The 25,291-nt window shown below is 35.1% G+C and overlaps 1 protein-coding gene across 1 annotated transcript; it reads right to left on the bottom strand.

Annotated features, from left to right (window-relative positions):
- Positions 1–17,995: 17,995 nt before the first annotated feature.
- LOC141504046 (olfactory receptor 2AJ1-like) lies at positions 17,996–18,946 on the bottom strand. The gene has a single exon (XM_074208903.1). The coding sequence runs from the start codon at positions 18,944–18,946 to the stop codon at positions 17,996–17,998; it is 951 nt and encodes a 316-aa protein (XP_074065004.1).
- Between the last annotated feature and the right edge of the window lie 6,345 nt (positions 18,947–25,291).

Genomic DNA, 25,291 nt, shown 5'->3' with positions numbered 1-25,291 from the left:
AGAGCCTTTATGAGCTTTTAAAACTTTCCTTTTCTGTAACTCTTGTACAGAATCATTTTCAGCTATTGTCCTGACTCAGTCACCTGTATTGCCCAATTCCCACAAACTGTCATCTTTCATTCTTCCTTCTGCTAAAGTGGTCACTTTGGTTGACCTATTGGTTGACCTTTCCATTCCTCTTCATGTCATATACAATATCTTTTTACTTTAACATCAGAAGGACAGTAATTTATGTGAAGAGTCTTGCTTTCAAAATTGGTCCTTTGAATTCTTAAACTTTATTCCGATGATCTGGTTGTGAAAGTCTCCAGTTCTCCAGGTCTCCCTCTTCTTATCTCTCACTACTTATCTCATTTCACATCCTTCAATTCTGCCTCACTTTAAGTTTTATAAGATAGTACTGTCTAGCTGCTATTCCTAACTGAAATTTTATTTTTCTTTTAAAAATAGTTATTTAGTTATAACAGTATTTTAAAGGTTCTAAAATAAGCAAAATTTTACATAAAATGTTCTTTTGATCTGAAAGATATATTTTGGACAAAGAATTTGAATACAAATTATGTGAAGCAAAAAGATTTTTAAGTCTGTTAAATTTTAAGATAAAGGTCTTATTCTTCAAATATTGATAATGAAAAAAAATTTTGTTGCTGTGGTGTGAATAGTTTAAAAGCAGGAAAAAGGAATATCTGAGTTTTAATAAAGAAAAATTTAGTGTTATAGATAAGCTTAAATAATTAATTACTGCTTCAGCTGCCTTCATGGCCATCAGAAAGTTCTGTAAACTTTTCCTCTGCCCAGTCCAACAGTTTAAATGCTTTGGGTAGACATCCCCCACAGCTCAACAGTGACTCTGAAATTCCTTTGGTTACCCTCAATCTGGTTTAGGTCAACTACCAAAAGCATTTACCACGACATGGCCACTGTGTGCACTACAGCTTCTTGGTTTGGTGTCTAAGATGATCCTAAAATTTTCAAAGCAGCCCTGAAAAGGGCTTGGTATTCCTCACAGCAGAAGTACTGGTCTTCTTTAAACACTCTCTATACTCATAGTGCTTAGAACATGTGTCCTGGAATCAGGAAGACTAAATCTAGTCTCAAATATTAGTTGTGTGACATTGGACAAGTTGCTTTATCCTGTTTGCCCCAGTTTCTTTACATGTAAAATTAGCTGCATAAGGAAATGACAGATTACTCAAATATCTTAGCCAATAAAACCATAAATGGGAACACAAGGTGTCTTAGATGATTCTCATGATCAATCAATGACAATCCAGACTCTTCTTATCAAGGAATAGGAAGCCTACTAAATTGATTGAATATAACCATTGAAGGAAGAGATGAGCCTCATCTAAACAAATCTTCTTCTTAGAGCCAGAATTTGAATTTATCCACCTAAACAGGTTTTGTTTTCACTGAAGATGAGGAGTTATATGAGCTCAGATGTTTAGCTAACTTTCACAAGCAGCTCAGGAAAGCCTCCTAGGCAACACAATTCCTGTCCTCTCATCGGAAACATACAAATGGCCCACTACAATCTCCTCACCAGCTCCCAGTAAAAGTATCCTCTTGTGACATTTGTCTTGCTCCTCATCTCAGCTCCCTTTTGTCTCATGTCAGTCAGAGTCATTGGAAGGAATTAGACAATTTAGATCTCAAGGTTGCCATAACTTTGAGTACGCACAACTATTTCCTTCCCTCAAGATATTCAGCAGCTGTCCTACTGAACTCAAGGAGCAACATTATTTTCATTCTAGAGTTGAGAAAGCCTTCAAAGATAACATAATTTCCTTATGTTGAAGAAAAGGGTTGGTGGTGTGATGAGATCAAGGGAATTCTTAAGATCAATCCCAAAGATAGGAGACCTCAGAACATGAGGAAGGCTCCCCTGGCTTCACTTCAAGTGCACTTTTAGATGTCATGCCTTGGTATCCAGTGACTGTTCAACTAATTCTTTCTTCTATATCCACTTCTTCTACTACTATATTGGAATAAGGGAATATAGGAACAATTTGCCAAGTCATAACCTTATTTAATAATTCCAATATTCCACATACTCCTCGATGAGTAGATTCAGGTGCATAAATCTACACACTTGAACTTTTTCCCCTAATTTAATTTTGGGCATAATCTGCATCCCAGTTTTGGTTGCTGATTTGAATTTCTGGTGCTCCACTTGGAGCTGCCTACATCATCCTCTTACATTGTCATTCATATAAAATTATATATGATCTCCAATTGTCTATCTCAAGCAGTTTGGTCTTCTGTGCTAGGGGCTCTCAGAGGAAGGGTTCCTCCCTGCCTTTAAAGATACTCATGCTTACCCTTTCCCTTATAAAGAATATAGTGTCATTCCTTCTGGAAGGAAATTCCACAGGTTTCTGTGGTTTCAATATTCCCTCACATTGGAACAATAAGTTTTGATTTTTTTTCGGATTAAAATCCAGTCCTTTCTTGAGGAGACTAGACTTGAAATAACAATGAAATTTTTAGCAAAATGGGAATCTGCTCTATATCTACTCCTTGCTAATAATGAACTTACTTAATCTTGTTAAATGCATTTTTTTGTTTAACCATTTCCTCACTTACAAAATGGATGAAGGATTTACACATAAAAGACAATATTATAAGCAAACCAGTCAAACACGGTACAGTTTACCTGTCAGATCTATGGAAAGGAGAGAAGGTTATGACCAAGGAAGAGACACAGAACATTATTAAAAATAAACTAGATAATTTTGATTGCATTAAATTAAAAACTTTTGCATGATCAAATCTTCTCTAGTCAAGATCAAAAGAAATGTAGAAAATTGGGAAACAATTTTTACAAATGTTTCTGATAACATACTCAATTCTAAAATACATAGAGAACAAAATAAAATTTATTTAAAAAAAGTCTTTCCCCAATTGAAAAACGCTCAAGTGTTATGTAAAGGCAATTTATGCAAGGGGAATACAAAGCTATCTAGAGTTTTAAGAAAAATTGCTCTAAAACATTATTATTTTATTATTACTTTAAAATCAATATTTCTATAAAAAGTGATCTGCTATTATTATTTACCTATTACTTAGCAGAGAATTGTTCACCTTTTCAGTGTTCATCAAGAAAGGATTTATGCAGGGATTCCTCCAAAATCTTATTTAAACAGATGATGCAATTTGTTTTTCTCTCACCTCTACTTTTGATGCCAATCATCACAACCTTCCTTTTCCCGCTATTTTTTAATTATGTAAATATTTTATTTGTTTTCCAATTATATACAATAGTAGTTTCTAACAATCATTTTTGTAAACTTTGAATTTTACAATTTTACCCCTTCCTCCCTTCCCTGCACCCTCTCCCATACCCACCACAGAAGGCAATCTAATAATCTCCATAATGTTTCCATGAAATTCATTGAACAAAACTGAATATGTTAAGAAGAAAAAAATATATATTCTTGAGGAAGAAATAAATATTAGAGACAGCAAAATTTGGTATTATTTATAACAATTTTTATTTACAAAATGAAGATAATAATCTTTAGTCATTATTTAAATTCCTTGGTTTTTTCCCTCTGGATACAGACTGTATTCTCCATCACAAATAACCTAAAATTTTCCCTGATTATTGCACTGATCAAGTGAGTAAGTCCATTAATGTTGTTCATTTCCCCCATGTTGCTGTTAGAGGGTATAATGATCTTCTGGTTCTGCTCATCTCCCTCAACATCAATTCACACAAGTTTTTCCAGGCTTCTCCAAATTTCCATCCTTCCCAATTTCTAATGGAACAAGAGTGTTCCATTGCATACAATATCATAATTTGTTTAACCATTCTCCAATTCAGGGGAGTCTACCTGGTGAATCAGTGGAATAGATTAGGTACAAAAGAGCCAACAGGAAAAGATTACAGCATTCTGTTGTTTGATAAAACCAAGACTCCAGCTTCTGGGATAAGAATTCATTCTTTGATAGAATGACAGAAACTTGGATCAGATCAACATCTTACTACAAATACCAAGATAAAATCAAAATGGGTGAAGGATTTACATGGAAAAGACAATATTATAAGCAAACCAGGCAAACAAGGTACAATTTACCTGTCAGATTTATGGAAAGGGGAGCAGTTTATGACCAAGGAAGAGACACAGAACATCATTAAAAAGAAACTCGATAATTTTGATTGCATTAAATTAAGAAGCTTTTGCATGATAAAATCTTCTCTAGTCAAGATCAAAAGAAATGTGGAAAATTGGGAAACAATTTTTACAAATAGTGTTTCTGATAATGCACTCATTTCTAAAATATATAGAGAAGAGAATAAAATTTATTTTAAAAGAAGTCTTTCTCCAATTGACAAATGATCAAGTGATATGAAAAGGCAATTTATGCAAGAGGAATAAAAAGCTATCTATAGTTATATGAAAAATTGTTCTAAATCATTACTGATTAGAGAAATGCCAATTAAAGCATCTCTGAGGTACCACTTCACACCTCTCAGACCATCCTATATGACCAGAAACGAAAATGATCATTGTTCAAAGGAATGTGGGAAATCTGAGACACTAATGCACTATTGATGGAACTGTGAACTGATCCAATCATTCTGGAGAGCAATTTGGAATCATGTCCAAAGGGAAATTAATATGTTTATACCCTTTGATCCAACAATATCACTACTGGATCCAGATCCTGAAGAGATCATGAAAAAGGGTAAAGGCATCACTTGTGCAGAAATATTCATAGCAGCTTGGTTTGTAATGGCATAAAACAGGATCCATTCTGAGCCTTTATTATTTTCCCTAAGCTAATGGATGTACAGAAAGTTTAGACCTCAAATACTTTACATAGTCTTTGTCATTCTCTTTACATTTCATGTAAGTTTTGTTTATTTCTAAAACACCATAGCTCTGGATTTACAAATTTCCTGTATCAAATCTTGAGATGACTGCTGGCTTGTCTATCAACACCATGCCAGAGAGATAAGTCTGCCATGTCTTCTCCTTAATGATAGACCTTCAGAGAAGAATACAAATTGATAAAATAATCCTTTCATCTTAAAGTCCTCCATCCTTTCTTCTTAAAGTCACAGACACTAATTTCTAAGGAAGAGAAGACACTACAAGGAAGAAGTTTAATACATCTGATACCATCTAAATTACAGCCACAGTGCCTTCACGCAATAATTTTTCACATTTTTTCAATACTGGGAAGGCTGTGATTTTAAAGCTTGAAGTTATCTCCAAGATCATTTAGTGAAAGGTATAATGATCCATAGAACTCTAGGTAATAAACCCCATTTATAGCCCAGCTATGCAATCTGCAGCTCCCCAAACCTACTAAGGATTGTGTTTCTTGATATTTGGGGCTTTAGTCTTCATATACCATTGAAGCTGAACCCACAAAAGAGTGGTATCACTCTGCTTTATGAGCAAGGGAACTTTTCATGTTTGTGAGTGCTGGATCCCTTTGACTGTTCATTGTGGGGAAGACTGTGAACCCCTGCTCTGTATCTTCTGCTTAAGTCCATAAAGGAAGATACAAAGTATTATGAAAGGAATCAATGAAAATTCAATAGAGCTATAAAATCAAACAAACAAGGATGTTCATGGACCTAAGCTTAAAAACACTTATGAGAGAGAAGACTGTAAGGGGAAAATCAGAATTAACACCCTAGGGGCCATCTTCACTCAGTGACAAGGATGTCAATCCAAAATGAACTAATAAGCATGAATCCTCTGGTAATCACCAATAGACAAATATGTGACTTGTATATAATCAAATTAGAATCCTTGCCAACAAACCTAGAAATCTGAGGTGTGCAAATGTTCCTTTAAGGAGAATGAGATTAGACAGAAGTGTCTGAGGGGAGGGAAGAGGTGGGAAGGGCATAGAGAATGGGGAGAGAGACACAAGAGACAGAGACAGGGAGACATAATGATTGGTAAAGAAAGAAGTATACATAGACTCAAAGGCAGAGCTATATAGAGAGAACAGAAAGCACATAAAGTTTGGAAAGACAAGTCATTACTTCTTGGTTAAGTTCTATGTCAAAATACCTACACTCTGGGTGGGAGAAATGACTTCTTGGGATGACCAGTATTCTTGTGGGTCATTAGACTTCTTACTTTCTCCACCCTTTGGCTGAAGAAGCCCAATTCAGAGGTCAGTTACAGGAATCTTGTTTCTTTCTCAGTATTTAGGCAAGAGGAAAGAAGAAGAGTGCTCACCTATTTTCCACTCATTTATCAGGGTTAGAAAAGGAAGACCAAAGTCAAATGCACAATGGCCAGGCTTTTCAGTCTTTCTCAGTGACCCACAAAAACTATAGTGGGAAAAGTAGTATGTCAGGGAAGAGGAGGGAAGGTAAAAGGCTCACATCCCTGGAATCTATCTACTTCTGACCAAGCTAGGTACCAAGATTTTCTGTTTGCCTCCTCATAGCTCTACCTTCAGAAGGAATCAGAGTCTGTCCTTTTGGGAGCTCCAGTCCTACAGATCAGCATTGAAAGGTCTCTTATCACTAGTAAAGGAGTAGGGACCAATTCCTTCTCAAGATGCATATCATTGAATCAAGGGAATGTTGTATTATCTTCTGGAAGGCAGTCATCACCATTATCTATGATGCTCAAGGAAACAGACCTGTACTATCAGGAGCTAGGAGGAAAGGGGGTTTGGAAGATCCGATTCATTGTTTTTGCAACATCCAGTTGGACCAGTTTTCATATAACATTGCAAAGATAATTACAGCTAGAAACCAATAACTATCAGTGACATTATTAATGAAAAGCAGAGCTAGCACCACTATCAATAAATTCTGGGGAAATAAGCACACACATAGACTTTACAGCAGCAAATAATAAAAGCTATAATTTTATCCATTTTCTTAAATTTATGAATGATTATGGGAGCAAGAAATTGGAACTGACAGGAATAAATGTCAAACCTTTACTTGATAACAGGTATAGATTGGATCCAGATCTTCTTATTTCCAAGTCCAAAATGCATTTAACTAAAGCAATAAATTGTGCTTATATGCAAAGAAAGTCCAGCTTCCAGCTGTTTTGTCCATGATTTTGATTTCCTGGTGGTGGATTAAATATGAAATGATAGCTGTAAATAAATGACAACTATTTGGCAGGTCCTGTCAAGGAGATATTTTATTATCAGTAGTCTTCCCAGGGCAATCAAAGGGGTGTTAAACTTCAAGAAAATGAAGAAGTTTTCTTTCTTTGTATATCCACATTGCTGGTCACTCCACAGAATCCATATACTACTATCAGATCACATAAAATATCTTTGTATTCATCTATTGAGAAGACCAAAATTTTTTAGGCTGCTACTTTGTTACATTTTGCCTGAGTACAAAACAAGTTTGAGGGCTTCAGGTACTCTGATGCTTACTTGGTGGATTATGATGACTGGTCCTTTAGCCCAGTTAAATTACCTCCAAGTGATCTTATCCCTAGTGAATACCTGTCTCTTGTGCTAGTTAAATAAATCATTTTTGTTTAAATTAATATTTTATTCTTTTTCCAATTTCCTATGGTAGTTTTTACCACTCATTTTTTTCTGCAAAGTTTTGAGATTTACTATTTTTTCCCCTGAGATAAAGTAATCTAATATTGGCTTTATATTTGTAAACATGCAAAACATTTATTGATATTGGATATCTTGTGTGAGAACAATCAGATCCAAAAGGAAGACACAAGTGGAAAGAAAAAACATTTCTTATTACATGAGACAATAAGCATTGGTCTTTATTTAAGCTCCACAGTTCCTTCACTGTATACGGATGCCATTTTCCATCAAAAGGCCCCTAAAATTGTCTTTGATCACAGTACTGCTGCAATGATCAAATCCCCATCATGGTTAATTATCACCGCATGTTATTGTTAATGTGTATAATATTCTTCAGATTCTGCTTATTTCCCTCAGTAAAAATTCATGCAGTTCTTTCCAGGTTTTTCTGATGTCTTTATATAAGGGATGTATTAGGAATCCTCATAGGACAATAGTTTTCCATCACATACATAAACCAAAGTTTGTTCATTCAATCTCCAATTGATAGTTGGTAGATCAATTCACATTCTCCTCTGAGACTTCACATATAATGACCCCTCTATACTCCTTTTCTGAGTTTGTAGCCTTATCTACAAGGTAACATTCAGTAGACTCTGATTTGAGCTGACTTTCATTTTCATTTCGGTATGTTGACTTTTCCTAGCTTCTCCTGTTGTTGGTGGTACTGGTTTGCATACATTCCCTGCTGAAAATCCTAGAGTCCTTCCTTACTTGACTTAGCAATGCTATGGGGTTACTCAGGGGCCCAACCAGTAAGGAAAGCCAGAAAATTTCTCTGAACTGCCTGCGTAGCAAGTGTCAGTAGCCCACTACCTCCACCTGGGCCTGGATCTGGGCTGTCCTTTGGCAACCCAGTCCCTGAACTAGGCAGTCAGGGTTAGAAATGCCAGGGGCTCTCCCTGGATAATTAGAGTTGGGGAAGTCCTGCTGCCTACCCCCAAATCTTAGGACAAGGTGTAAACAATTGGAGATGTTTTCTCTCTGTATTGGACAAAGCCAGGTCTTCCTAATGGAATGTAGGGGCTTCTCTGGGAATGTGATGGGAGGATGCTTATAGTTCAGCACACTAACTAGATGTCATAACAGAAAGCAAATTTGACTTCAAAGATATTTCTGACATTTTTGTGTGTGGTGTGTGTGTGTGTGTTTCTGTGTGTTGCAATGAATGAATGGGATGCTTGTGTGTTTTTGTGGTTCAGAGGAATGAATGGGATGACATGGAACAAGAGTCAACAAATCTTATTCTAAACAACAGGTCTCAAAGTACAGTCTGGAGATTTCCAGTATCACCAGACTCCTTCAGGTAGTTCCGAAGGCTAAAACTTGTTTTGCAATGATATCAAGATGTTTTACCTACTGATATCACAAATATCAAGAGTTCAAACCAATATAGAAAAATGATCTTTGGGAAGGAGAGACTCAAGTGTAAGGGGATCATGAGATCAAAATATTTGAGATTCTCTTTTTTAAAAGAGTACTATAAGTAAATGATGGTGTGTCATAGTAGATTGAGCACAGGCTTTGGTTTCAGTAGGACAGGAGTTCAAATCCAGCCTCAAACAGTTGTTATTTAATAGCTTGGGAAATCACTTCACCTGGGTTTCCTGGCATCCAGGGCCATCTCTAGTCATCTTGATTTATATCTGACTACTGGATCTGGATGACTCTGGAGAAGAACTTGAGACTGGCGAGTTAGCACAGAACTTCCTCACTCAAATCCAAATCATGTGCCTATTGTGGCATCACCTCCCTGATGTCCAGGTCTTCCTCAAAAATGAAAGACAAGGATTATATTCATATTAGCAATGGGGAAATTGTCCTCAGAATGGGGAAACATAGTAGAGAACATTTGGGAAAGGATAAGAGGAGGTAAAATGGAAGATGTTTTCTTATTGAAGCATGCCAGAGCTTTCTGAAAAAACCAAATTAGGGAAGCACTTTGGCAAAGAAATTGCAAATCTTTCAAGGATGCATCATATAATATTGATGAAGAATTTAGTTATTCAGATACATGTTGGAGTGCTTTCAACAAAAAACCACTAATAATCTTTGAATAATCTTTATGTTCAATTAAAAAGATGAAGGTAGCAAAGAAGAAATCTTCTCTGGAAACTAGAGTAATAAGAAACTATGACATCATCTGAAAGAGTATTTCAGCGAAATCCAACACAGGAAGAAAGATAAAGATCACTTTATTGGCACATAATATTTATCATATGTACAAGAATATGTTATTGACAAGTAGTTTCAGAAACCAGATCAATTAAAATAACTTGAGATCTTTTAAATTTTATAACAAAATCAACTTGTGTCTTCTTTCACCCAGTTCCCAAATTATAAGACTAGAAAATAAATGCAATAAATATACGTGGTAAGACAAAATAAATCTTCAAATGTGTAATGACCAAAAAGTATACTATTTTGCATCTTGAACCTATCACCTTTCTGACAGGTAGCTTATGCCAATGTCACCTCTCTGGAGTCATAATTAATCATGATTGATCAGAGTTTTACATGTTACAAATAGTTTTCTTAGATATGTTGGCATTTCTACATCAGTTGATAGGTCTTCTTGGGTTTTTCTGAAGCACTTTCTTCTATCATTTTTTAGTAGCAAAATATTCTGCAGTAGAGTATTCCATTGCATCTATGCGTCATCATTTAATCAGCCATTCCCTAACTGAAATGAAGCCCTTTTCAGTTTATAGTGCTTGTAAATAGGCTTTATATTTTTGTCCACGTGGAAGTTTTTTCCCTGGACAGTGGGGTTCAATGTCTTGCCCAAGGTCACACAGCTAGGTAATTACTACGTGTCTGAGGATGGATTTGAACTCAGGTCCTTCTGATTCTAGAACCAATGCTCTATCGACTCACATGGATTTTTTAAAAAAAGTTTTTTCTCAATCCAATTTGAATTCCTTTTATTTCATATTACCTTAATTTCCTGTTAATAATTTGTTCCTCCAGACTTTTGGAGTTTTCTGAAAAACATGTCGCATTTTAAAGATAAGCAACAATGGCAAGTGGGGTTTAAATGATTTGCCTGGAATGATGTAGCTAGTGATTACATTTCTGAAGCTGTTTTTGAATCCAAGTTGTTTTCTGTCTGCATGGTCATTAATTCTTGGATAACTTCATGCCCATAACTATAGCTTCAAGTCCATTTTTCTTGAAAGACTTCCACTCCATTACAAAATTAGCCATGGTCATGATCATAGCAGTGGTTTGGATGCATTCAGTGTTGACAGTTGGAATAACCTCTGGTAAAGCTCAGTGTACTGCTGTGTTTACCTGCGGTCTTCCAAGTTGTGTCATATTTTGTCTAGGCATGAGTGCAAGGTGTCCAGTCAACTTTCTGGGATACTTCTCATTTACCTGACATCATAAGCTATCAATGGTGGACACAGTCTGATGATGACATCTGTCCTTCTTTCCTCTTTTTAAAAAACATTTTATATGTTTTCCAATTATATACAATAGTAGTTTCTTCCTATCATTTTCTTTAATGTTTGCATTTTACTGTTTTGCGTCCCCTCCCTTTACTCCCCCTCCTCCCCTGAAGGCAATCTCATGATCTTTTCAATGTTTCTATGCTATACACTGATCAAAATTGAATATGCTGAGATTAAAATCATATCATTCAGTTAAAAATAATATAATGGAGTTAACATAATTATGCACTAAATGAGACAACTTTTTTTTTTTAAATTGAAGGTATTAGTCTTTGAACTTTGTTTAAACTCCACAGTTCTTTTTCTGAATACCAATGATATTCCCCATTGCAGATACACTAAAATTGTCCTTAATTATTATGCTGATGATATGACAAGTCCATTAAGATTGATCATCACCCCATATTGCTGCTCATCTCACTCAGCATCAGTTCATGCAAATCCTTTGTACCCTTTTTCATGATCTCTTCAGGGTAAAGACCCAGTAGTGGTATTGCTGGATGAAAGGGTATGTGCATTTTTATTGCCCTTTTGGGAGTAATTCCAAACTGTTCTCCAGAAAGGTTGGATGAATTCACAGATCCACCAACAATGTATTAGTGCAGATTTCCCATATCCCTTCCAACACTGATCACTATCATTTCTGGTCATATTGGCCAATCTGGGAAGAGTGAGGTGGTACCTCAGAGCTGCTCCAATTTGCATTTCTCCAATTAGTAATAATTTAGAGCAATTTTTCATCTGACCATACATAACTCTGAATTCTTCATCTGTAAATTGTTAAGGCATCTATCAAAAGAAGAAATCATAGCAATTCATAATATGAAAAAATGATACAAATTGCCATTGATTAGAGAAAGGCAAATCAAAACCATTCCAAGGCACCACCAAGTCAAACTATCAGAAATGACAATGGAGGAGGAAGGTACAGTTATTCCTAATTTTATAGAAGTGAACCATTATGTAGACCTCTTAGTAAAACAATTTTTTATGCAATGTGAATGGGAAAGAGAAGACAAGAATTTGCAAGGGCACCAGGCATTTTGTACTATCTTCTCAAAGAAGATCAATATGACATCACTTTGTAGAATTCAAGAGTCAGTGCATTGTATTGTCATTAATCTGATCAGTACAAACACAGAAACTTTTACTACAAGACCAGTATAAACAGTTATTCAGACCAATACAAGCACAGAAATGTCAACCACAAGGCTAATATAAATGTTCATATAAGCTTGTGAGAAGTGCCATGTTTCACAAAATTCTTTAGAAATTTCCAAATTTCGTTAGAAACGTTGAGCATGTAAGTTAACACACATTCCATGGACTAGTGATGGTTTCAATTATGTATGCCAAAGTTTTTTGTTATAATTTCTGAGTTTTTAATGCTGAGTGGGTTTCTGTTGCTTCAATAAATAGATCACACTTGGTTGAAGCAGCTTTAGGGCATTTTTTTCTAGCTCCTTTCTCTGATGACAGGAGTAGTGTGTTCTTTTAAAAAGCCTTCTCAGGTATCCATGGATCTACCTTCAGTCCAGTCTCTTTGACCTGGACCAGTTAATGTTTCTGGTATTTTTATCAATGAGGAGAGATGCAGAAATGAAGATAGTCAAATGTCACAATTTTATTGTAAGGATTTTCTTTGCCTTTACGAGTTTTATTCCATATGAACACCAATCTTCGTTGAATGTATCCTATGTCCTTATCTAGTCAACAAGCTTCTATGTTTACAAAAAAGATTGAATGATTAGGTTCAAGGTGAAGTGTATGCCACTTGCAGGAAAATGCCATATCACCATCACCAGACCCTATGTTCCTGCCGTGATGAACCCTGATGTTATCAATGAAAAATTTTATGATGACTTGTAGACACTTATAATCACTACACCAAAATAGGATAAACTTAAATTCTGAGTGCTACTGGAGGCTAAGATTACTACCCAGGAGATAGTACCTTGTAATTTTATTACCTTGGCCACATTAGACAACAACATGAGGCGGATACAGTGAGGACATTACATGGAGTCCTTGGAAGGAATGGAGTTGGAAACAATAAGAGCAAGGAGAACTTACTCCTGAAGATGTGGTCCAATAACCTTCTCATGAACACTATCTTCCATTTACCTAAATGCGATAAAATTTCTTGGACTCAATGCAAATGTTGACAATTAATAGACTGTTCAATTGCAAGGAGAAGAGACAGAACGTGAGAATGACAGTGAAAATGTACATTACATAGCACTGGAATGATCCCAGATACAACCTTTCCAACTTAAATGCTCATATTCAAAGGAAATGGAAATCTCAAGGAATAATGACAAAATGAAGAATTAATGCCAAGTGTTTAGAGTACTTTTCAGAACAGTTTGCTGTTGGCTTGAAGGGAAAGTTGAGCTAATACGTGGCTGGCAACAGTGGAGCAGCAAAGCTTTCAGATATTTGGTTTACATTACTCAGTTTACTCATCTGGGTCAGACTACTTGCAAAGATCATGACTGGCTTATTGAAAATGACAGGGAAAGATAGAAGCTCCTAAAAAAACAAAAACACCACAGCTTTTACCAGCAGGATACTTCATCTATTTCTATATATTCTGTTTAATTCCAAAAAAATAAAAAGTACAAATGAAGAGAGAAAGGCATGACTCTTAACTAAATAAGATGAAATTCAGTTTTATGGGAAATGTAACAGCTCAAAGTACTATTGTGATGTTCTATAAGTTATTTATGAGTCAAAGAGAAATGGTGCCAATCAAAAATTCAGTAATGATGGAGACACATAGAATAGTGAAAGGGACAAGATCCTAGAGAAATGAACACTTACATAGTATTCATAACAGACAATCATCACTCAATGCAGATACTCCTGACTCTTTACATCAAATTGAAGTGAATCAGTCCCTAGCTGAAATTTCAACTGAAAAAAAGATGCTTTGAATTCTATTAGATTGCTTTAATGTGTCAAAATCCCTTATGTTGATTCTATGCCAGTTGTGATTTTCAAGTTGTAGGGTCCATTGCTCATCCAAAAACTGAGTAAAATTTCCCCAGCTTACATAATAGAAATTTATGTCCCCAGAGTTTATACATGCCTCTTTTCCATTTCTATAAAGATAAAGGGAATAGATTGTTCTGTAACAGTCACAGGGGTATTTCTCTTTTCATCATTGCTGATAAGATTCCTACATAACAGACTAATCCTTCATCTGGAAGATGATCACCTGACTGAGAGCCAGTGTGTCTTCAGAATGGGTCAAGGAACAAACAATATGGTGTTTGTTGCCCAAAAACTAAAGGAAAAATGTGAGGAACAGGAATGAGGCAAATCAACCTGAGGACATTGATACTGTAATTTATTAGGAAATCATGGAAAATTATGCCATTTGGATACCCAGAGAAGTATATTAATATTGTATGTCAGTTTCATGATGACCTTTTTTCCTTGTATTATGGACAATGGCGATACTCTTGTGATTACCAATCACCAATGGATGGAACCAAGTCTGTGTGCTTGCTATTTAACTTCGAATTTTCAGGAACATTGTCAAACAGCTTCAGTGAGGATAAATGGGCAGCAAAGGTAGTTAATGAATTGATATTAAATTCTTCTTTTTAAAAAGGCTGCCAAATGGAGGGAATATCGGAGCATTATTTTCCTTTTCCAGATGATTATGTTGTCAATGCAGTCACTATAGCAGATATCCTTCAAAGTATGAATTGATTTTCTGTTGCTAATGATTATTTTGACCTAACAGCTAATGACAAGAAAATATAGGTTCTCTGGCAGTCCATGGCACAATATCTATATGTGGTATCTATCATTGGTTACAATAAATTGAGAGGATTTGAACACTATAATTAAATTTTTTACCTTAGCAGTAAACTTTCCAAGGATTTACACACTAATAATGAGACTATTACATGCACAAATTTCCAGACCTAGTTCAGTATTTGGGAAACTCTGAGTGATAGTGTAGAAAGAAGAGGAATTAGATGGACTACTGGATTGAAAGTATATGGAATCATTGTTCTTATCTGAGTGTTGTATAACTGGGAAACCTGGACAGTCTACCAATGACATACCAGGAATCTGAATCATTTCTATTTTAATTGTCTTAGGTAGATTCTAAAAATCACTAGGCAGGATGAGATACTAGACACCAATGTCCTTTCTTAAATTAAACTGCCAAACATTCAAAACTTGCTACAGAGAGCACAACTACAATGGACTTACCACATTGCTAAATATCAAATATACACTTACCAGAAAGATAATTTCATGGAACACTCAAATGGGGCAGGAAGATAGTTAGAAAAAGTGAAACAAGGGCAGTCTCTAATTATCTCTGAAAAACTATGGTAATGATTGTGCAACACTGGATATAGTGCCACAAGTATATTCAACTTTATGCGGTCTTCTCAACAGAGACACAACTATCCTCTATGAGCTAAGAAGAATTGAAATAATTCAGAGGAAACACAAGATGCCCAAGTTTAGAGAATCCCTCCCATGAGTTCACATGACTTAATTGTGCAGAATCTTTGCTTGAGCATTCCAAGTTCAGATTGATCTGTTTGTCAGAAATGCTATAAGATCCTAATAGTGGGATGGTTTTTGTTCTTCAGTGATGAAGGATAAGAATAGATCATGTCAGCTAAATTAATCTGAGTTTTCTCATTTGAGTGACTCTAATATATCAATATAATATAACTACCTCAATGAAATATATTTCATTGGCAAAGGAAACTATATGAGCATAAGTTTCTGAATTCATTTAGCAAAGTTGCAATACTTCTCCCTTCTGACTCATGAGTTTTTAATAGAGAGGAATCACTGGTTCCCCTTTTCTCAAAGCTTTGTAATCTGGCTTCCATATCTATGTCTATACTTGTATAATAATTAATTTTATCATTTGGAAACTAATTCAGTGGTCTTTCCTCAGTTAATTTCCTTTTGATCTTCAAAGACTAGTTTGATCACTTTATGGGGAGCGATGCATTAGAGCTGAACTTTTCATGGAATGGAAACTCAAAAGAAAGAGGAGATACAGCATGATCATCGTGGAACAATAACGTGAGGTTTTTGTTTTTGTTTTTCAATGGGGGAGACATTGATGTTTTTATTAACAGTAGGAAATGATTAAATAGAAAGAGGAATATTTAAAATTAGTGATAGGCTAAGGATAACAGAGGGGAAAAAAGCTACTGAAGAATACTTAAAAGAGTGGTTTCTTTGAGAATGTGAAGAGATTAGTCTTAGTAATGATTAACATTAATTCATGATGTGAGATGGAGTGAAGGTGGAGGTAATTGGAAAGGCATAGGAGTGATGTGAGATGTAGAAAAAGAGAGCAAAAAATGCTTCTTTTCTTATTGTTCTCTGTAAAACATGTGGTAAATATCTCAGCTGAGAGGACTGGGGGAGAGGTTAAGATTCAGGATGAATAAAAAAGTTTAATGGAGTAATTGTGGGGAATAGGGTATTGTGTTGATAAGTCAGATATAGTAAGATACCACAGAAGAATATGTGCCCAGTTGCGATGGTGTAAAATTCCATATGTACTTGCTCTAGTCAGAATTATTACATGATTTTCTTCGTTTTTGTTCATCAGACTCAATATAGTAGAGAACGTAATAAATGATGACAAATATTAAAGGTTGAAGGCAAACTGTAATAATAATGGAAAGAAGGACTGAAGAGATGAGAGTGGGTACTGTGTACAAAGCACATTCTAATCACACAGAATAAATATTGAAATGGTAGACAGTCCTGGCTCCTTAGAACTTCCTGTTCTTTGAGATAAAAAAACAGTATAGATGGTACTGGAGGAATATAATTGGTAATACAGGAAAAATGAGATGCAGAAGCTGGATAGCTTGAATGATAAATTGATAACATCAAGATACACACACACATGAAAACGTGCATTTATATATGTGTATGAGTGTATTATATACAAATTATTTTAGCATTATATTTATATTACATAATAAATTTAAAAATCATAGCATTAAAAGTTATAGAAGGGTTACATTCTATATAAGCAAATAGATGTATTCACATATCAGTCAGTAATCACAAATTCTAACTAACTGTATTCAGTGGATCAAAAGTAAAACCCAAGTTCATTGGCAACCAAACATTGCAAGTTACCGATCTATCTATCATATATAATATATAGCCTATATCTAATAGAAGAATGCCATTTTCTTTTTTAAAATGAAAACAACAGTGTTCATGTATGTTTGTGTATCTGTGTGAGTGTTTTTGTGCTTGTGTATGTGTACCTGTGTGTTTGTGTGTGTTTATGTCTGTGTGTGTGTGTGTGTGTGTGTATGTGTGTGTGTGTGTGTGATTCTATGAAGGAAAAGTTTGCTACTTGAGAATAAGCTTCACATATCAATCAAAAATCCCAAATCCTACCTAATTGTATTCAGTGGATCAAAAGGAAAACCCAAGTTTATCTACAAAAAAGACAACATAAGTTACCTCTTTATCATATATAACCTACATCTAGTAGGAGAAAGCAATTTTCTTTTTAAAATTGAGAACAGTGTGTGTGCATGTGTGCATGCGTGTGCATGCATGTGTGTGTGTGTGTGTGTTTGTGTGTGTGTCTGAGACAGAGTTTGTATGAGGGAAAAGTTTGCTATTTGAGAATAAGCCCTGCTGAGCATGGAGTAATTAGATTCTAGACAGTTGGTCAGTGTGGCATTCACTGATACTGTTATACTGTTCAATGATGCTACCAATAACAAAGCAGTTTGATAGCATCTTTGATGCAGCCATGATGATGAAATATTATGCTATGAATCACAGATGTTTTAAGTATTGATTTAACACCTGACTGTTACTTCTATAGGTGACATTGTTGTCTACTGAAGGGAATGAAACATGGATCATAACATCATTCTTTATATAAATAGTATCAGATTTTTCCACACATTTCTAATAGGTCAAACACGGGAATTCAGTCATTTTTAAAAGTTTTCAATTCTGTGGCTAAGAGCTTTGCCAAAAACTTTCTTGAGGGCACATAAAACATCTTTATTTCTCAGACTATAGATGACAGGGTTGAGCATGGGAGCAAGGATTGTATATGAGATACCTATGACCTTGTCCTGACTTGGAGTATGATAGGATTTTGGTCTCATGTATGTAAAGATACATGAACCATAGAACATAGCAACCACAGCCAAGTGAGAGGAACAGGTGGAGAAGGCTTTTTTCTGGGCCTCCATAGATTTCATATGAAGCACGATTCGGAGAATCTGACCATATGAGACAAGGATGATGGAAAAGGGAAGTAGAAAGAAGAATGCAGAACTCACAAAGACATTTTCTTCATATTTTGATGTATCAACGCAAGAGATTCTCAACATGGCTTCTACTTCACAGATAAAGTGCTCAATGCTGTTGCCACAATATGGGAGAAGCATTACATAAGTTGTCTGTATTATAGAATTGATGATGCCCCCAAACCAGCAGCCACCAGCCATAAGGACACTGATGCGATTATTCATGAGGATCGGGTAACGCAGTGGGTGGCAGATGGCTACATAGCGATCATAGGACATAGCTGTCAGAATGAGGCACTCAGTACCCACGAAGCTGACACAGAGGAAGATCTGGAACCCACAACCTGCAAATGTGATGGATTTCCTACCAGATATGTAATTAAAGGCCATCATGGGAACGGTATTGGAGATGTTCAAGATATCCATGAAGGAGAGATGCTTGAGAAGGACATACATTGGAGTGTGGAGCTGGATATCAAAGTGGATAAGAAGAACTAATACTGTGTTTCCCATTATTGCTACTGTATACATGATGAGAATAAGTGATAAGAAGAGCAGTCCATACTGGTCTGGATCCAATAATCCTTGTAGGATGAAATCTCCCACAAAAGTCTGATTCTTTTCCTCCCTCATCAGTACTACTCTCTCTCTCTCCTGTTGTCCAAAAGACAAGTTTTTAAAAGGGAAGAATAGAGAAATTCAAAATCCAGTACTTAGTGTGTGACTATAAAATAATCACTGTCTACCGAAGTTATTTCATTGTTTTAGGTTAATAAATTGCAATTCAATGAATTCAATTAAATTAGTTGTTTGAATAAATTGAGTACTTCCAATGATCAATTCACTGAAGGAAATGCTAAAAAAAATACATGTGTCTCAGCTGTGTAGTTCTATACTCATTTTTCTTTCCTTTGTGATTAGTTAGTTGTTTAGGCAATCAGGAAGCTGACTCAGCCTCTCAGTGTCTAGACTTTCCTCTCACTTAATAGTATGGAACATTTTTCAAGGAAAGGAAGGGATCCTATATTAATGGAACTTTGGGAGAGAAATATTTGTTGTAAAATAAGCAACACACCAGTAGCAAAACCTCCCTGAACCTACCAAAAATTGTTTTGTTCATATCATCATCATGACTCTCATGATAACCATCATATTTATCTATTAAAATTACTTCTATTTAAATCCTTTGTCATTTATTTAAAAATTAAAAGAAATATTGAGAAAACAGTATAATAAACTTTCCAAAATCATTTTTAAAACACCATTTCTACTTCTATTTATGATGATTTCTTACTTCTTTTCTCTTCACCCTTTCTCACGTTTTCAAGACTTTCTATGACCTTTTAAGATCATTGATGTCATTATTTTTTTACATTTCACAAGTATTCCATTATAACCAAACACCACAACTCCTTCAGTTATTCCACAACTGATGGGGATCACTTCAATTACCCGTTTTTTGCTAACAAAAAGAGATTTCCAAAAAAATATATTCAAATATAAACTTACAGTTATTATTGAATTCCCTATATTTTCCCTACTGTATTCTTTCTCACTCTCTCTCTGTTACCTTAAATTTCCTTCTCACTCTCTAATTCTTTTCCCATCTACTACTCCAAGATTCTGAATGCCACTCTTTCTCCCAGCATACTGTGTGAATCTAAACATCACTCCTGGACCTATACCCTCCAGGATCCTAATCTGTATAGGTCTCTCAAAGGCCTTCCCTACAACTGGTCTCTTATTTTTCTTCCTTCTCTACATGTTCAGAAGATTCTTACATATTTTCAGTTGTAGATGAACTTTTAATTTTCCAAACAAACTTATAAACATGTGTATATTTACACTCAAATATACATATATGATGCTATGATGATGTGATATTTGTCATTTGTTCTTGAAGAGGACTGCGATATCAGGGAGATGATAGCAAAACAAGCAAGTGAGGTGGATTTGATTGAAGGGGTGCTATTCTAAGTCATCAGGCTTACCACCATCTCATACACTGATATGTGTACTTACATTTATATGACTATAGATAGATGTAAACATATGCAAACACATATATAAATACATGCATGCATGTGTATAAGTGTTTGGCATTAATGAATGCCTTATAATTAGTATTTAATATTTTTATATTGCCTCTCCATATTTTTATAACAAATTTTCCATTGAGGTTTAGTTTTTACATTTATTTGTTTGTTTGTTTGTTTGTTTTATTTGCTGAAAATGTTTCTGTTCATCAAATGTCTATCTGTTATTTTTTTATTTGCGAATTGTGCTCAATTTTCCAGGTAAGTTATTTATGGGTGCAACCCCTGCTCTTTTGTTTTCCAAAATATGATGTTGTAAATCCTACTGTCTTTTAAAGGAGAATCTCTCAGACCTTGTTAAATCCTGACTGTATGACCACAGCATTTAATTGTATGGTTTTCCTGTTTTCTCATTACCTCAAAATTTCAGAATTTGGCTATGTCATTCCTCTATGTTTTCCTCTGCCATGTCTTTCACTTTGAGAACAATATACTTTTTTTTCCCACTTTACCCTCCTGAGGATAATTTTTCTTAATAATTCATTATAATATTATAAGGTAATCTGACAGATTTTATATCTCCTAAACTTGATTTGTCCTCTGGATGAATTTTTTCCCACATTTTTTCCTTTTGTAGATTTACTTTTATCATGTTCCTAACTTTTCCTTACTCTCTCATTTGGTTTTTGAATGTATTTTTAAGTTATTCCATGATTTATTTGGACGTTTATTATCACTATTACTCAAAGGATGAGTGCTTTCTTTCTGTTTTTTTTAACCTCACTGTCTTCCTCTGAATATAAATTCAAATCCTCTTTTGCACCAAATTAGTTATAAATGATGAGATTAATTTTCTTTTGCTTATTTACCTTTCTTTTGCTTTTTGAAAAGCATTTCATTATTTTAATAAGGTTTTTTAAGATCAGGCTGTGGATATTGTTGGTCTAGATCTGGAGGCCTCCATACTATTATATTTTGGATTCTGTCCAGGATGAACCTTGGGGATTTGTCCTTCCCGACCACACAATTAGGGGCTCCAGCCACACAGTCACCAGAATATTTTAATTTCCTAAGGTAATACACTCACCAGGCATATGCTCCCTCCTCATCATCCACAATCACATTCTGGGATCACTTCTGGTCAGTTGAGATGAAATTTCTTGTGCTCTGGTCTGCTTTCCAGTAGAGATGCCCTTAGGACTTATTGTTTGTTCATCTAGTGGAGTGAGCCTGGAGATAGATATATTTCCATCAGTGAGGCCAAACTTGAGCCTGAAGAAGCCATGTCTTTTTGTGAGGCCCCCTCAAATTATTGTAGTTGAATTGTTTAACCCCTGTATTTTTATTAAACCAAATTCTTTAATTTGTGATTTCATGTATTTGTAGAGTAAATCTGGAGAATCAAGAATTTTTTATCTATTTTATCTATTTCAGCATCTTCCAATAATGATTCTTCCTTACCATCACCATCAGCAGTGGTACCAGCATCATCATCATGGTGCATTGGGTAGAGAGCAATCCATGAGGTCAGGAGGACCTCAGGTCAAATCTGGTCTAAGATACTTGCTGTTTGACTTTGGGATAGGTACTTAACCTGGACTGTATCTCATCAGGGACCATCACCAATTGTCTTGATCCATATTTGGGCTTTAAACCCAGAAGGTTCAAGAACAGAAAGTAAGGCAGGTAGATTAACACAGCATTCCCCTCAAGCAAATCCAACTCATGCTTTTCATGGAATCACCTATGTGATATCATGGTCTTCTTAGAGAACTAAGAAAAAATATTTTTCATCATCTTATTCACCAACATTTTTATTATCCTTATCATTAACTTTATCATTATCATCTTCTCAAAACTATCTCTTATGCCCCACCTAAAAGTTGTGGAAATATTTGAGAGATATGATTGCAGATCCTTACAGAAATACTTTGAGATAAGTAATCTGAGTAAAATTATTATCTTTTGCAGCTAGAAAACTAGGGAAAATTCAAGTTAAATGTCTTGTTTCTAGTCTCATGACTAAACATCAAAGACATAATCTCAATGTATATTTTATACATTTCTGCATTTATTATTCTGTATTTCATTATTTATATCAGAGCTGTGAAACTCAAAGAGAAGTGAAAACCATTAATTCAGATATAAAATTTCTATAGACAGCACATTGAATTTGTCTTAAAATGCAATATTGACTAAATTCTATTGTATATACTTTATTTTGCCAAAAATTTACCAATTACATTTTAGTGGAATTTGAACAGCAATTTCAGTGTTGAGCAGCCTTTGACTCCAAGCCATGCTTAGTTCCTCTGCTCTAATATATGCCCACTTTCCCATGTTTAAAATATCAAATGAGCAAAACTTGGGTTCTTGTGCTGGCTGTTTTCAATGCTAATATTACATACATTCTGAGTAGATGGCAGAGGAGATCAGAAATCTCCAGGCTTTTCAGATTTCATCCATGAAAAAGCATAAAATCATCACAAAATTATATATATTGTATATTATATATATATATATATATATATATATCAAACAGCATAAATTAAGGGGCAAAGCATCTCTCCTCCTAAAACATCAGGAAAATATGTCAAAGTAGAAGCTAAGAGTTTAAATTTGATTTGAATGAACTTTCCTCCAGGATCCATTAATTCAGCAAACAATAGGTCAAGAGAGAAGTACTTAAGACTTTCAGAAATTTTACTTCAACTTTCACGTCATTCAGAACTTCAAGCACTTCTAGTTCCCAAACTTCTACCTCCCAAACTTTCATCTAAAGAACAACAGAGGGGTGGCTAGGTGGCTCTGTGGATAGAGTGCTGGCCCTGGAGTTAGGAGTACCTGGTTCAAATCTGGTCTCAGACACTTAATAATTACCTGGCTGTGTGGCCTTGGCCAAACCATTTAACCCTATTTACCTTGAAAAAAATCTAAAAAAAAAAGAACAATAGATTTCTGGGTAAGGAAAGATAGAGGAACCTTTCACCATATCCAAAAACCAGGCCAATTAGTTCTGAGCAGATGTGGTCCTGGTGGAGATTGTCCTTGTGCAGGACCCAACATAAGTCTGATGAATGTCGTCCTACAGAAAGGAAGAAAATTGGACTCTACACTATATTGTTGCTTTTTCACAAGTCCTACAAGACAGTTGGGCAGCTATGTTCTGGAGGATGGAAACTTGGTGACACAGTAGGTAGAACCCCTGGCCTGGAATCAGGAAGACCTGAGACCAGGCTTCAGTCACCGGCACTGTGGGAAGATCCTGAAATAAATCAAAATCTATTGACTCTCCAGATTTCTTCCACAAATGGTGTTTGTCTCAGTTTCTTCATCAGTAAAATGAGTAGAAAAAGGAAAGGAAAAGTGTTCTAGTGTTTTTGCGAAGATAACCCCAAACAGGGTCATAGAGAGAGGATTTAGAAATGAATGAATGAACAAAAGCAATCAAAACAGAATATTGCCATAATTTCCCAAGAAATACAAATAAGTCTTTTATACAAGAATGTTCCACTTCTAATATAATCAATGTTTTCAAAAACTTCCAAATGATACAGAGAACCTTGTGCATCTTGTTGATGAGATCTATTGGAGACAAACTTTGTAAATCTTTTGTTTTCTAAGGGGAATCTTACTTTGCCCTTCCTCATCTGCAGGTCTGAACTTTAACCTTATTTGCATGAACTTCAACCTTATTTGCATTGTATTTTTTTAGATGGGCAGACAGGGAGCACAGTTCCTGGAAGACCACCCAAAAGAGACCCCTCCACAAGAGGCAAAAATCCCCAATGAGGGACTTGGGTCATTCCCAGATCACTACCCGCTTTGGGAGAGAAGTTAAAGTTATCAGAGTGGGAGACTGGTTCCCTTAGCCCTTCCAGTCTCCTGCTGAACCCTGGACATCTGTCCTGGCTAATTCAATCAGCAATCCACATGGTCTTCTTTTAAACTTTTTCTAACTTTGCTATCCCTTTCTTAAAATGCTTTAACTTCCTTATACAAATCTCTATTTTCCAAAATTAAAATGCACTATTATTTTCAAAAATCTACATTCCTGAGTCTGAGTCTTGATTCTAATATGCTGTATCTTCCTTTAAAAAATCTTGATTTTTTTCCAAAACATACTTTCCCTCATCTGAGTAGCGATTCTTTGTGGGACAGAACTAAACCTAAAAAACAAATCAGCGGCTACACAAATTGATCAAGCATTTTTTGAACATAATCTCAAATCTTATGGAATATTTCAATAGAGTTTACTTGGCTTTGGTAAGACCAACATTACCTCTAATTGACTTATTTGATAAATTTAGGCTTTTGGTAATCAATGAGGGAAAAAGCCCTGTCACACATACTTATATGAAAATGTTTGGATAAACTGGCGCCACCCAACACTTATACCAAAACTTGTTTATTCACCTTTCAAATCTTTTTCTAGAATACTTTCCATGTAGATTCTCTCAGATTATGAATTGGCAAGAAAAGAATAGTATATGTTTTTAACTGTCCTTTTAAAAAAAAGGTCAGAATTTTTCTTCAAGATATTGATATTGCTTTTTAAAAATATCTTAAAATATGCTTCCTTTTTTGCAAAATAAAATCACAGATATTGGAAAAAATATTTATCTATGTCTCTGTGAATGTAGTCTTCTGGTAGTAGTTCATTTTTTTCCTTTTTATATGGTAAAAATTTGATATATACAAACTCATTAAAAGAACTTTTATTTTCTTGAGACTGTATTTTTGATAAAGTTTGTGCTGTCAGCTTGTTTGCTAATAATGATTGATTTTTGTCCTTTGTTATTGAAGAGATCCAAATAGTATCATGATGTTAGAGATCAGTTAGATACAGTGTGTCTGATGGTGATTCCCCAGAACAGTATGAGCTCTGGGTGTTACACAACAGCCCTGCACAAAGAGTCCATGAGAACACGTGGTGCAGTTT

The sequence above is a fragment of the Macrotis lagotis genome, unplaced genomic scaffold, assembly GCF_037893015.1.
Source record: "Macrotis lagotis isolate mMagLag1 unplaced genomic scaffold, bilby.v1.9.chrom.fasta BILBYCTG039, whole genome shotgun sequence".
Taxonomy (NCBI): domain Eukaryota; kingdom Metazoa; phylum Chordata; class Mammalia; order Peramelemorphia; family Peramelidae; genus Macrotis; species Macrotis lagotis.
This window is presented reverse-complemented; position numbering and strand designations above follow the sequence as displayed.